Source organism: Schistocerca americana, chromosome 3 (assembly GCF_021461395.2).
Source record: "Schistocerca americana isolate TAMUIC-IGC-003095 chromosome 3, iqSchAmer2.1, whole genome shotgun sequence".
NCBI classification, from domain to species: domain Eukaryota; kingdom Metazoa; phylum Arthropoda; class Insecta; order Orthoptera; family Acrididae; genus Schistocerca; species Schistocerca americana.
In genome coordinates, this window is record NC_060121.1 from 303398749 (window position 1) to 303414782 (window position 16034).

Sequence of the window (16034 nt, forward strand, 5' to 3'; positions counted from 1 at the left end):
TTGGTGAGCTATGTACTTCCCACAGCCCTGAAGGCTGTGTTCCACAACAAACAGAAACTATAGCTGTTACAGTGGACTGCCACTAGATGCCAGGAGTGTACAGAAGTGGTAACACATATTCCCTTAAATGCTGTAAAGAAATACATTTAGTTGGAAGTATATCCCCTACGGCCTGCAAAAGGGTTAAACAATCTGTTAGCAATACTAAAATTTTGAATATAACCTCCTTACTGAAGAGCTGTTACTTCACTCAATTGTTTACTCTAATTTACAGAGCACGCAAGCTTGGGCAGTACAAAAATGTGACAGTTATACAAGATTTAGTGTCTTACTTCTAAAAACGCAAGACAACACCTACATTTACACGATGTCGTGCACACAGCTGTCTCCAAAAAGCATATAATGTATTTGGTCCATGATGAACAATATTATTGCATAGAACTATCAAAACAGGATAGCGTATAATTTTTAGAAACAAATGATATAGTGCTGCAAACAGTCTTTAATATAGAAATATTCCAAATTATACATGATTTAACTGTTCTTTTAAATGGCTGCTGTACTTTTCTATGGAGGTGAGAGGCAGACTTCCAAGATTCCTTGGTGGTTTGTTGACAGAACAGCTTTATTCAAAAAGACGCAAAAAATTGTCTGTTGCAGACTACTTCATATATTCTGTAACGTGCATTTATAGAAAAAGCATGCCTTTACCAACTGTACTTTCTGGGGTCACAGGGAAGGGTAACTTGAGATTATGTTATCGTCTCATACCCAATTGCAAGATATTTCAGTGTACTTTGGCATAACATTCCCTGGAAGAAGAAAAGAACTGCACTTGCAGTAAGTATCCGATTAAACAACAAAACAAAATTCAAACACTGGTAACCCTGTGGTGTGCAGTGTGGTGTGCCTCAAGCCAGTCCTGGCAATTCTGCCATTCCTGCTGCGCAGTGTTTTATGGTATGGTGCATATCGAAACATGGGACAGTATACAGTCTCCCCCCCCCCCCCTTTTTTTTGTTGCAGCCAACATATCTTATCACATGGCAGATGTTTTTTCCAAGACAAAACAACAATGCCTGAAAAGTGATTTTATTGTAGTCACAAAGCGATTTCCTCTCCTGGTTTTATATAAATTGCATGTGGAGGGGGAGGAAGGAAAGGAAAGGAAAGGGACTGTGGATGACAGCTGCATTGGGCGTTTATGCAAAATCAGCAGTGATGAGTGGAAATGTGTGCCTAACCAGGATTTGAACCTGGGATCACCTACTTACTAGGCAGTTGCCTTAACCATTGCGCCACCTGGATGCAATGTTTGTCGTAACTGTGTGCACTATCTCAGCATGCCTCTTGGCCAATCCACATTGCCACTTCCAACAACAGCAAGGAAAACAAATTGAATGAGAAAGAAGAACTAAAATACAGCACTACCGACGATCCTAATTTAAACTAAAGGTAAGTAATGCTGTAAACATGACTCCCAATTATGAGATGGTGAGTAAGCACGATCTAAAAATTTACCACCATAATGTGCAGTCCCTGCATAATAAGATTGATGAAATTAATGTACTGTTAACAGGTGAACTTATATATTTCTCAGTGTTACGCATTTCTGAGCACTGTCTTAGCCCAGAATTAAACCAGAATATGAAAATAAACAAATTCACTTTGGATTCTTACTACTGCAGGAAAAACAGTAAGCATGGTGGGGTGGCAATTTACACAAAGGAAAACATAAATTTTATTACCCTACCTGGCTTAACTAGAACATACGTCAAAAAAAGTTTATGAAACTGCAGCTATAAAAATTATTCAGTTCAACCTGGTTTTTGCTACAGTTTACTAATCACCATCTGGAAATTTTGAACTTTCTTAAACAAAATGGAGTCATTGCTACATAAAGTAAATAAAATGGATAGATTTCCTTACAAATAGTAACCCTTTTGAACCTTGCAACATCCTATAATTTAAAGGCTGAATAAAAGCTGCTATCTGAGTACCAGAAACTTGCCAAACACCTCTAGACCGATTTCTAGTCAAGAAGAGTTTACACAACACTTCACTAAAACTTTTCAATGCAGGTTTTAGTGACCCTCTTGCTCAAATATTAAGCATAAAAGTAAAAGGCAGTATTATTAACAACATTTCTTTAAGACGTTATAATCAGGATAATGTAAACTACTTCAACAGCTTATTACAGAAATAAATCAGTCACAACTGTACAGAATGAATGATATAAATGTAAAGTTCAACACTTTCATTGGTACATTAACCCATTTCTTTAAAATTGCATTCCTACTGAAAACTGTAAGCATACGGGGGAACTCCAGAACAAACAGTTGAAGCACAAGGGGAATAAGGGTTTCATGCCAGAAGAAAAGACTACTTCATGGAGTATGTAACCCAAAAAATTCCTCACCAGAAGTACACACATACTATAAAAAATACTTCAAAATATTTAACAAAGTAATAAAAGCAGCAAAAATAATGCATTATGATGAATATGTTTATGATTCAGTTAATAAATCGTAGGCTATGTGTTATAAAAAATGAAATTGGAGAATACAGACAATCTTGCAAAAATATAACACTATCTCAAAAAATAAAGAAGTGACATATCCTTTACAGGTAGCCAACACATTTAACAATTTTATTATAATCAAACTTACATAAGAACACTCAGGCAAATGGATATAAAATAAGTGCATGTAGAGGATCAATGTATATCAATTCTGTTTCACAAGATGAAGTAACTAAAGAAATGAAAAGACTGAAAAATTCCAACCCTGTGGCATTGATGGTGTACCTGCAACAATAATAGAAGAGAGCATCAAACCTAATTGAAATACTCACACTTTTATGTGACTGCTCACTTCAGGCACGTACTTTCCATGATGTATTGAGAATATCAAAAGTTATTCCAGTATACAATAAGGTGAGAAAGATATGTAAATAACTACAGACCCATCACAATTTCCTCCTGCATCTCAAAAGTATTAGAAAACGTTATGTATGACAAACTTATGAAATTTATAAATAAAAACAACACCCTATGCAATGAACACCATCGATTCAGAAATAAGAGGTCAATGACAACTGCTAATTATGAGTACATCAGTTCCATCCTAAACCTGATGGGCAAGAAACAGGAATCAATAGGACTATTTATCAACCCGTCAAAAGCTTTTGACATGGTGGATCATAAAATTCTGCTATCAAAGCTTGAAAGATATGGTATTCAAGGTCTGACCAACAACTGGATCAGTTCTTTCCTGACTAATCATAAGCAGACAGCATGTATCAAGCACACAAATATTGAGCTAAAAACTGTATTGGAACACTTATCTCACTATAAACAAAGTAAATGTGGTGTACCCCAAGGATCAGTAATGGGACCTCATTTGTTTCTTCTGTACATAAATGATATAAGCGTAAATGTTGACGCACATAAAACAATCATATTTGCAGATTACACCACAATTCTACTAAAAGGAGACAGCAATTAACAGTTACAACAGATCAGTAAACATGGTCACAAAAAAGACAGCAATGAACAGTTACAGTAGTCAGTAAACATGGTCACGAAAAAACTTAGCAGCTGGGTACAGAATAATCAGCTTGTAATAAACAGTAAAAAAACCATTGCACTAAAATTCCACAATGCTCCAAACAAAACATGTTTATCCCATTGGTCACTATCAAAGACGAACTAGTTGGTAACAGTACTGAAACCAAATTCTTAGGACAATGGCTGCAGAGCAACATAAAATGGAATAAACGTATTGAATATCTCAATGCAGAACCGAGAAAAACATGTTACTTTCTTCGCTCACTAAAATCATGCTGTAGTGAGAAAACAGTAATGAATGCATATCACACCTATTTTCATTCTTGTTTAGATACGGGGTCACTTTCTGGGGCAACTCGAGAACAGCTAATAGCATTTTTAAACTACAAAAAAAGGGCCATTAGTATCATGTTTGGGTACAAGCCTAGAGACTCTTGTAAACCTCTGTTAAAGAAATCGAACAATGGAAAATCCAGGATGGAATGTAACAATTCCAGCACTACACAGTCGTCATTTCACCACCTCACCCAGTCTTTTCATTTCTTTTTATTTCTCTTACTTACCCCCTCCCCCCTCCGCACCTTCTCTCCTGCTCTCTGTCTAAACTGCAACACTTCACTGTCCGCCACTCCCACTATATTATCCCTCCCCCTCCCTGCGCCAGCCTCCTCCTTACCCCCACCCAGTTTCCACTCCCATCACGCACTGGTGCTGCTGCTCACAGTGTAGTTTCAGCTCTCTGAGACTGCGGACACATGTGCAAGTTGCGTTTGCGTGAGTGTGTGTGTGTGTGTGTGTGCGCGCGTGTGTGTACATGTGTCTACTGCTGACGAAGGCCTTAATGGCTGAAAGCTATAATTGTGTGAATCTTTTTGTTGTGCCTATCGCGACTCACCATCTCCGCTATATTCTTTAAGAAATCTGGTATACCTCCATTACCATGTGTATACATTATGGAAACCATTTTATTCTTTAAAATAAATGTAATAGGAAAGGACTGCAGACTCCAAAAATACTGTGATATACATGATCACTTTACCAGACAAAACAGAAACTTACATATAACACAAATCAGCACAGCTCTGTGCCAAAAAGGTACTTTTCACATGGGGGTAAGCTTTATAACAAACTTCCTAAAAACATAAAAGCTATTGCTGAGGTCAATACCTTTGGAAAATCTCTAAGATCATATTTATAGCATGACTGCTTTTACTCCTTTGAAGAATATTTAAAGTTACGAAGTTTGTTATATAAATACTTATGTACAAACTGCATTATTGTAACCTAAAATAAGCATGCCTAGAAACGACTTTCAGCTGTATACTTATAACCTGAGCTATCCAATGTATTATGCATAAGCTGCTTTGTAGTCAACTGGACCAATAAATTCAATACAATACAATACTTAGAGCCATCTATCTGTTCCTGTCTATGTCCTCCATGCTCACTGCTATATGATTCCAGCAGGTGATCGGTTGTAGTTGAGCATCAGCACTACTGAATGTGGTGGAATCATTGCCCCTCAAGGCATCAGTAGAGTGGGTGACCAACTTCCTGTGGGACTCTCAAAGTAGTGAGGATCGTGGACATGGACAGGGACTTCCGGTATTTGACAGTAAATGGGAATGTGGGAAGGCCGAGAGATATGCCAAGACAGTCTGCACAATTGCAATAAATACTGTGTGCAGTTGGCACAGTGCTTAATGCAGCTGAATCCCGATGCAGCTGACATCAATAGTCCCTTCCCTTTCCTTTCTTCCCTCCACTTTCAATTTACATAATATGTATCACAGCTACAAATTCTGTGTGGTGTCTGTTCTTTTGGATGTGTCTGAAAGAACAGGCACCATGCATTCATGTAACCTTCTAATTTTGTTCTTTCTTTGTCATGCTTTTCTATAATTTCTCAAATAAGAGTGAAATGATATTCTGAGATTAATAGGTTTTCTTACTTACAGAATTTGTAAGTAACATGTGAATTTAGTACCAGTACACTTGTTTATCATGTGAAGACTAATTTTTAAATAATTTTATGTTGATTCAAGTGCATTCTGCATCAAGTCACACTGTCTTGTCTATTGCTCCCACTGATTGATTGCAGTTCAATAAGTATTTTGGTGACACCAAATTGTTAAAAGTTTCTATTTTATTACTCTTCAGCTAGTTTCAACCTAACCATTCATCTTCTAGCAGAACTTTAATGTTGGCACAAGCATAAACCAATGTAACTTAATATTCCAGGCATTTCTTATTAAAAGTATGATGTTACTGCAGTTTGCTAATTTGAATTTAAGCCTTTGGTATGCCAGTGCTGAACTTCTAATTTGGTCAGACAAAACTCGTATTATCTTCTTACAAGAATATGTCTTTTACCAAAGCTGTGCCACATAATTTTAAGATGATTTTGGATTCAGTTTCTCAAGATTGCTTTGATAGTCCATTTTTCTTGCTGATACCATTTCAACAGTAAGACATGTGGACAATATACACACGTCTCTTCTCCTGCACCTATTCAGTGCCACTAGGATACTCATCAATCTAATTTCCGGATATACTCTCTTCCACTTGTGTTCAAGTCCTGGGACCTGAGAGTTATGAGTATTTCTCCATCTTCAATACCGTGAAAGAAATCTCCTTTACTTCCAAGTTTTTTGCTTTCCATATTTTGAGAGTCAGTGTGGATCAAAGCATGGAAAAATATCCAATCAACATGGGCTCTTAATGCATACCTTAAGAGCTACGAGCACTTCTTCATATTCACTACTGTGAAATACATTTCTTCTACTGAACATGTGCTCATAGCACTTAAGGTATGCTTTTTAGAGCCAATGTTTACCAGGCAATTTTTTCCTGTTTTGGTCCACAATAACCCCTCCCAAAATATGTAAAGCCAAGAGATTGCAGTAGAAGAGATTTGTTTCACAATATCGAAGATAAAGAAGTGCTCATAGCTCTTAATGTATGCATTTTAGACCCCATGTTTACTACACTTTTTTGCTTTGAATGATTGTTCCTGTCATAACCCTGAATGCTGATCATTCCTCCTGAGACTCCATGTATTTGTATTTTTTTATAGCTATGTTGCCTTATTGCCTAGCTATGTTGTCTTATTGCTCTTCTGTTCTATCAGCCTCTTAGTATAATGCCTCATCTTTGAGTAATTGACTGCTTTCTGTTTTGTAATGCATTATTGTTATAATGCATTATTATCCTATAATCGTAATCTTGGCTATGAAATCATACATTTCAGATTCAGATTTTGTGTCAATGTATATTATTATGCTCCTATAGGTCTGCGTTCACTGTGTCCAGTTCTCTTTCATAATTGCAATAGTTTGTACATACTGTCCTTCCTTCACTTCAAAACATAATTCCATATTTAGTGAATATAACATTTGCTGTAAGAGTAAACACCACTACAATAAAGGAAAATGAACAACTGGAAGTGAAAAGAACAAGCAAAAAGGTAAACAAACTTTATAACATTAAGTGAATGAAATATGGTAAACCATTTGCAAAATCAAATAATATCTTACGTAAACATCCATCATGACCTTCAGATATCTTTGGCAGCCCCCAGTAGCCCGGTTCACAACGGTCACATTTCACACCACCAACTCCAGGTTTGCATTTGCATTGCAGAGTATCTGGATCACATGCATCAGAGATAGAACCTACAAAAAAGAGAAAAGCACAAACATTTACAATATACTCAAGAAGAAGAAAATTTAAAAGATGTTGATGAAGATGATGTGATGATATTTTGAAGGTGTGCAATGGCTTCAGATGACGTGATGATATTTTGAAGGTGTGCAATGGCTTCAGTTGTCACCACTTTAAAATATTATTAGATGAGTGTTATTTACCTGTTACAAGTATCATTTTTAAATTAGTAAAAAATAGTTCTTACTTACATTAAAATCATAAGAAGCATCTATATTTTAAACATGTAAGGAAAAAGAACAAAATAATTTGTTAAGACAGTACACGTAATAGCTGACCATTACACTAAAAATGGATGAGCTGGCTCCATGCAACGTACTAATGTCTGAAACATAAACATATTGCATAGTACACTCCTTCCATCACCAGCTACAGTACACAGCAGAACCTCACTTGTATTAACAATATAATTCCAGATCATCAAATGCACTGTTTTGAAATGAGGCATACATGTGTCACAAGGACCATGAACAAGTGAGGCTTTCGATGTGAGAATAAAAGCACATTCACCAGAAACTGAACTATACACAAAGACATGTAAAGCCATTTCACCCAGTCTAAGTGACCAAGAGGAGGAAAAGCAAAAGTGGAATGCAAATCTTTTCACGGTGCCCAGCAACTGAGTTTTCCACTGACCTATGACCAAGTCCAACAATGAGTTTATGAATTATGTGCCCCAGCAGGCACTTTTGCTATTAAATCAGCTTGCTTGTATCCTTGGATTCTGATGTACCTCTTGTGACTCGCCTATCATTCAAAGTGCCGCCGCGCAATTACGCGCGTCCTCTACATGCGGCGCTGTCTGCCAGCCATGCAGCAGCCGTGCCACCTAAGTGGCCAGCCAGCCAGTGGCCTCTAGACTTGGACTCAGTGCTCATTCAACTGTTGCCGTGTTCACATGTCTTGCTTGTCAACTTGCTCTGTGACTTATATGTGTTGTGTCGTTTTGAAATATATGTGTTCAACTTGACGTTGTAACAACTGGCAATGAGGCAGTGGAATTTTCCTTTTCATCGTTGACCCACAGGTTTCCATGGCTACTGTCGAGCAACTATTGCAAGGTCTCATTGAACAGCAAACGCTTCTAACATCGGTGATTTGCGATTTCGTCGCGGCGTCAAAAGCGGGGCGTTTCTCCTCGTTGGCTATACCTCCCTTTCCTCCTTACGACGAGACGGCGGAAGACTGGTCTGACTATGAAAACCGTCTTCGATAGCACTTCTTGGCATTTCATGTCACGGATGAACAAACATGTAAGTCTCTGTTCCTTTCCTGGATTTCACCTCAAATGTATCGGTTGTTGTCGCAATTGCCTCCTTTGAAAGATCCTGCATCTTTGTCTTTTGCTGAAATGTGCTCACTTCTGTCTGTCTATTTTCACAAGCAAATGCATGTGGTAGCCTCTCGTGTTGCCTTTTATCATGGTCAAAAACAACCGCATCAATCCTATTGCACTTGGGCTGCTGAACTTCACGGCCTCAGTCGAAAGTGTCAGTTTGTTACGGACATTCACAAAGAATCCTATGCCGATTCCATGGTATGGCATGCTATTATCCGGTTGGCGCCCAACAAAGAAGTTGGGCAATGTGCCCTTCAGTTGGCAAATCCGACTCTAGATGAAGTCCTCTCCATTGCGCAGTCTTTTGAAATTTCTCGCGCCGCTGGGGCGCAAATAGAGGCGTGGGGTGATGTTGGGGAAATACAACCTCTGTGCACTGTTGACGACGCGTGTGGCGCGTCCCCGCCGGCCGACGTGGCCGCACTGCGCTCCCACGCACAGCCTCGGCCTAACCGTAAACAACCTGCTAAGAAACTGCAGCGAAACCCCCGGCAACTTCCTTCATGTCCGCGGTGTTTTATGAAACATTGACGTGAGGATTGTCCCTAACGTTGGGCTGGTGTCACAATTGCAAAAAAGAAAGGTCATGTGTCTTCTGTTTGCAAATCCGACCGCATACATGATGTTCACGAACATGGCACTGATTCTGATTCTGTGTTGTCTGTCAATTGCACTTCTTCCCTTTCAGGTAAGTTACTCCTCACTGTCCAAATCCTTGGTCGGGATGTTCGCATGCAGGTGGATACTGGTTCTGCTGCCACAATAATTAATTCTCAGATGTATCTTCAGTTGGGTTCTCCACTCCTGTCACCTGTCACTCGGCAATTATGGACGTACAATAAACAGAAGATTTCTCTCTTGGGACAATTTAATGCTGTGGTATCTTACAAATCCATCGTTCACACTGTTCCCATATTTGTGGTCGATCAGAGTAATGAAGAGAATCTTTTTGGTTTCGATGCCTTTTGCGTTTTTGGGTTCTCCATAGATGACTCTGTCAATATCGTCTCTGATGCTATTCCTTATGCTCAATTGGATTCCTTGTCGACGACATTTTCATCCCTTTTTTCTCCTGGATTAGGCCGTGCAAACGACTTTGAAGCTAATATCACGCTCAAAACCACTGCTCGGCCTAAGTTTTTTCGGGCTTGGCCCATTCCTGTGGCCCTTCATGATTGGGTAAAATGGGAGCAGGATCGTCTCACTACTTCAGGGGTCTTGCTTCCTGTCACTTCCAGTGAGTGGTCCTCTCCTGTCATTGTCGTTGCTAAGCCAAATGGTGATATTCGTCTCAGTGGCAATTTCAAAGCCACTGTAAATGCCTCATCGACACTTACCCTATGCCCCAACCTGAAGAACTGTTCACTAAACTTGCTGAAGGCCAGTATTTTTCTAAAATTGACCTGTCGGAAGCTTATCATCAACTTCCTCTTGACGCTGCTTCCTGGCAGTTTCTGGTCCTTAACACGCCTTTTGGCCTCTATCAATACCAACACTTGCCATTCAGGGGTTGCTAGCGCCCCTGCTCTCTTTCAGCGATTCTTGGAACAATTATTGCTCCCTGTCCCTGGGTGTATCAATTACATGGACGACATTGTTGTCACTGGCTCCACCACTGAAGAACATCTTCAAAATTTCCACACACTTTTTCATGTCTTAAGACTGCTGGTCTTAAGTGTAATCTTCAGAAATCACAATCTTTTCAGGCATCTATCACGTACTTGGGGTTTCAACTCTCTTGGGATGGTATTCATCCGCTTCAGCAAACTGTCGCTGCGATCGATGCCCTTCCTCGCCCTACATCTGTTAGTGAACTGCAGGCATTCCTGGGGAAAATAGCATACTATCACAAGTTCTTACCATCTGCTGCTTTGGTGGCTCAGCCGTTGCATTGCCTGTTGCATAAAAACGTACCTTTTCACTGGTCCGCGTCATGTGATGCGGCTTTCCAGAAATTGAAGACTATGCTGAAACAGGCCCCGTGCCTGGCTACTTATCGACCTGGCCAACATCTTGTTCTTGCCACAGACGCCTCTCAATACGGGGTCGGTGCAGTCCTCGCGCACCATTTTTCAGACGGCTCTGAACAACCCATTGCTTATGCCTCCAAAACGCTCATGGATGCACAACAAAAGTATTCTTAAATTGAAAAAGGAGCTTTGGCTATTATTTATGCTCTTCATAAGTTTGGTGTTTTTCTCTATGGATCTAAATTTCACCTTGTTACGGATAACAAACCGCTTGTTTCCTTGTTTCATCCATCATCGTCACTTCCCGAAAAGGCTGCACACTGCCTCCAGCGTTGGGCTCTTTACTTGTCTCCTTTCAATTATGAGATTCATTTCCGGCCGACGGCTCAACATGCAAATGCTGATGCACTGTCTCGCCTTCCCGTGGGTCCTGATCTGGCATTTGATAAGGACAAACTTCTGTGTTTCCATCTGGATGTTGCCGAGCAGCGGGTTGTGGATGGATTCCCCATCACAGGGGACCGGCTGGCGGTGGCTACAGGTTCTGATCCTACCCTCTCCCAGGTTTTACACTGTATTCAGAAGGGTTGGCCAGATTGTCCATCAGCTAAGACGTCTGACCCGTTGCGGTACTACTACGCTTTGCGCTACCGCCTCACGGCTAGGGATGGTGTTATCCTCCTTTCCACCGACAATGCTTTGCCGCATGTTGTGGTACCTGCATCTTTGCGTGCTTCAGTCTTGCGCCTCCTTCACCAAGGGCACTGGGGTGTGTCTCGCACAAAATTTCTGGCATGCCGTCAAGTGTACTGGCCTGGCATTGACTCTGAAATAGCACACATGGTCGGTGCCTGTGGCCCTTATGCGCCACAGGCCACCACCGCGAATTCATCTTTGTCAACGTGGCCTTCGCCTGAGATGCCCTGGGAGCGCACTCATGTGGACTTTGCGGGACCTTTTTTAGGTACTTATTGGCTCCTCATAATTGACGCCTACTCTAATTTTCCTTTCATTGTCCGTTGCACGTCGCCTATCACCACGGCAACCACAAGTGCTCTCGCCCGCATTTTTTGTTTGGAAGGCCTTCCCTCTACTCTTGTTACTGATAATGGTCCGCAATTTGCCTCTCCCGATTTTGCGGATTTTTGTGCTCGTCACGGCGTTATGCATGTCACAGCCCCTCCGTTCCATCCATAATCAAACGGTGAGGCTGAACGTCTGGTCTGCACATTTAAGGCTCAGATGCAGAAACTCCTGACTTCTTCTGCTGCTGATGATGCGCTTCTCCAGTTTCTGGCTTCTTCCCGTTTCACCCCCATGGGCGACCACAGCCTGGCTGAGCTCTTACATGGCCGACAGCCCTGCATGCTACTTCATCTGTGGCCTTCCACCTCATGGCCGCGGGTGCCTTCGCATGGCCGGTTTACTGCCGACGACCTAGTCTGCGTACGGAGATATGGCAGGCGGCCAAAATGGAGTCCGGGCCGCATCTTACGACACCGTGGCCGACGCCTGTATGAAATCCAGACGGACACGGGTGTTGCAGTGCGTCATTCGGACCAGCTTCGGGCTCGTGTGCCGGCAACGCCTGTTCCGAATGCTGCTACACCACCTTCAGCTCTACCTGACGCTCAGGATCTTGGCATATCTCATTACTCACAACGCAGCCCTCTCACCGTCATCTCAGTGCCAGTACAAGAACGGATGCCACCAGGAGACGTGCCCATGCAGGAACCGGATGACCATCATCTGTCGGAGCAACTCTACTCACCTCTTTCTCCTACTGACGCTGACACATCGCCCACGTCTCCTGTTATATCAACTGGAGTTGCCGCAACAGGCAGATTGGTGCACGGGGCCCTAGCAGATTCGACCCCTACGGCTCCTGTCATCTCGACCCGTTATCATCGGGGACACTTCCGTCCGTACGGGAAGCCTCCTTCTCGAGACTTTACGCCCAGTCAAACAACGCCTACGGACGTTAGCAATCTACAGGCCACCTCCATCAAGACCAGTGAAAAAATTTCAAAGGGGGGAAAAGTGTTGTGACGCGCCTCTACATGCGGCACTGTCTGCCAGCCATGCAGCAGCCGTGCCACCTAAGCGGCCAGCCAGCCAGCGGCTGCTAGACTTGGACTCAGTGCTCATTCGACTGTTACCATGTTCACATGTCTTGCTTGTCAACTTGCTCTGTGACTTATATGTGTTGTGTCGTTTTGAAATATATGTGTTCAACTTGACGTTATAACAGTACCTTTGTGCCTGTCAGAATAACATCTACTTTCCCAGTTCTGTACACAGACAAAGGATTCTTGTATATTCTAGATCATTTTGTCCATTATGTGAATCAGTCAAGGGGCATGGAGGACATAAAACAAATCACAACAAATGAGAAACTTCTCCCTAAGTCACGTCATCTTTCTCAGTGTCTACATTCCTTCACACTAAATGCTGTAAATACATTTTTAATGATTATCCATAAGAAATATTGATAAAGTCTCTCTTCCATGAGTAGACATGAAGTTAAAATATCAAGGCTAATTCTGGTAAAGTTGATTGACAGCAGACCAGATACTGAATATGAAAGTGTTAGATATTATATGCTAAAGTGTTAGATATTATATGCTGATAGTAAGGTAATATTATCCAGTTTTGTAGATTCACTGTGATATGCTAGTTGACTTATTAGCAGAAATAGAAGCTGATGAAAACCTAATGGTAAATATAAGAGAACGGTAAAGTTGACTAACAGCAAGTCCAAAATAAATTCCATGAATGTTTATTTAACCCCTTTGAAATCAAAACATGTCGTTAACAGGAATCTGGACTGTTGCCACTTTTGTTTAACTGTGTGTTAAATAATAATACAAACAATAATAACAATAATGGTAGAAGGAATAAAAGTTTCAGAACATTTGAAAAATTAAAGATCATTTAAAGATGAGACTAAGAGGAATAACATAGAAATATAATTTTTAGGTTTTGTAGATGATACAGTCCTAATAACAGAATATTCTGAACCAGCAAGAAGAAAAAATAATGTAATGAAAGTGTAGGTCATGGTTCCAAACAAAGTCAGCACCACAAAATATAACAATGCGTCAGAGCATACTGCAACAATGAATGGGAGGTGCTAGCAAAGCCACACCCTCTCTCCCAGCTCCACAGCACTATCACAGGGATGCCGATATATAGTCAAGCAGAGGAAGGCTGCCCCAGTTTGTGACATCCAATCAAACAGAAAACATTGTCTACTTACGACACATGTATTACTCATGTCTTAGAATGAACTATATTTCAGAACTCTGTGATCCTTATACTTGAAGAGAAGAGTTAGTAAAAGTGTGCATCAAGTGATGCTTTAATATTTTAAGACAGCTGTAAATAATCAGCACATTCCTGTGGCAATGGATTGTATAAAGTTAAGTAAATATTTTTATCATTCTTGTAATAAAGTGCACTAATATTTCTTAGGTTGTAGTTTTACTCCACCATATTCCATAGCAACCCACAGTTATATTTGACGATTGTAGTTCCATCAGGACATAACAGAAAGAATGTATTGAAAGAAGTGGCAGAGCAGATATCGCTTGGAAAAAAAAGAAACATTGTATAATACCAAATGTCAAGGACAATACATCCCAATTAAACACCAGATAATGACAATAATATGCATAAAAATTTTTACATCCCTTGGCAAATAGATTACAATCAATGAGTTCAATAAAGAAGCATTGAAAACAAGTGCCAGAAAAATGGAAACATGAAACATTTACAAAAAAAAAAAATTCTTTTTTATACATGCCAAAACTCATCATTAAAATTCTTCCAAAAACCATCATGTTTATATGAGAAACATTCCTAGTGGAATTAGAATAAAAATAAGAAAAGATCATACAAAATTTACTGTGTCCAAACTATAAAAACTTGTTCCACTTTTAAAAAATTAGAAAAAATTAGAGACACAGTACACAAACAATAAGTCTTCTTTTATGATCATATAAAAAGAATGAATGACCCCAAATGGATGAAATGCCTCTTCAACATCTCTGACTTGAAACACAAAAACATACATGGCTGTCTAAAGACATAGATGAAAGGAGCATAAAAAAATCTGTTAGCTTAGTGTGTTTCTTCAGTGGTCAAGCAATGAAATAAAGAAAAATAATACTGATGCACATCATGTTTCATGTATATTTTAATAGATACAATTTGAACCATCGTTACAACTATTGTGTCAATTTATACATGGTTCATGAAATAATACTCTATACATGTTACCTCTGATACAGAATCTGGTGTAGCTGGAGAGACTATTTAATGGTAAATAAATATTTCAAAACATAGAATAGCCGCTAGTCTCTGCCTGGACTATCTTCTATTTATGCCACAGTTCCAAGGTTAATATGTATGATATTTAATGATAGAATGCTAAAAACTAATGCCTCCAAATTCTTTATGCGAAAACTCTAAGCTTTTTAAAGAAAACAAACATTATTAACATTCTAAATCCTTATTATTTATGTCTACCAATTTGCAGCCCTCTGCCACAAGAGGGCTCCAAATTATAGCAAGGAACATGGCAGTGTGTAACATGACTATATTAGTGTGGAAGAAATTGCATGCTGTGCAATCAAGTTTCAAATTCGAAGACTTCGTCCACACATGGAGCACCCTCTCCTTCAGCATGATAATGTCAGACCACACACAGGCACTGCAACACCTGCAACAATCCAATGCCTTTGGTTCACTATCATTACTCATCCTCCATACAGTCTTGATTTTGCCCCATCCAATCTTCATATGTTTCCAAAACTTAGAGAACACCTTGAAGGACTTCACTCTAATAGTGTTGAAGCGGTGCTCCCAGAGATGAGGTTGTGAGTCCATCAACAAAGTCTTCAAACACTGCACAGTGATGATATCAACAAACTGGTCTCTCAGTGGAAACAATGTGTTAATCTCTAGAGTGACTACCTTGAGAAATAAGTAATAATATCAGGAAAAGGATAGTTGCTACTCACCATATAGTGGAGATGCTGAGCCATAGATAACCACAATGAGCTTTTGGCCACAAGGCCTTTGTCAGAAATAGAAACACACACACACACACAGATTGGGCAGTCATGTGTTTGTGAGTTGTGTGTGTGTGTGTGTGTGTGTGTGTGTGTGTGTGTGTGTGTGGGTGGGTGGGTGGGTGGGTGGGTGGGTGTGTGGGTGTGGGTGTACATTCTGTCCCCAACGAACGCCTTGTTTGCCAAAAGCACATATTCTGACAGTCTTTTTGTTGTGCCTATCTGCAACTCAGCATCTACACAATATGGTGAATAGCAACTATCCTTTTTATAACATTGTTACATTCCATCCCGGATTTTCCATTGAGAAATAAATATGTATAAATGAGGAACAATGATGTAGAATGCCAGTAACATTT

At 40.2% G+C, this 16034-nt stretch overlaps 1 protein-coding gene across 1 annotated transcript in view; it reads right to left on the bottom strand.

Moving 5' to 3' along the window:
* LOC124606045 (agrin-like) overlaps positions 1-16034 on the bottom strand; it is a 288503-nt gene that overhangs the window by 146032 nt on the left and 126437 nt on the right. The window contains exon 11 of the mRNA XM_047138007.1: positions 7105-7242. Coding sequence (XP_046993963.1) covers positions 7105-7242 — 138 coding nt within the window. The remainder of the gene's footprint in view (positions 1-7104; positions 7243-16034) is intronic.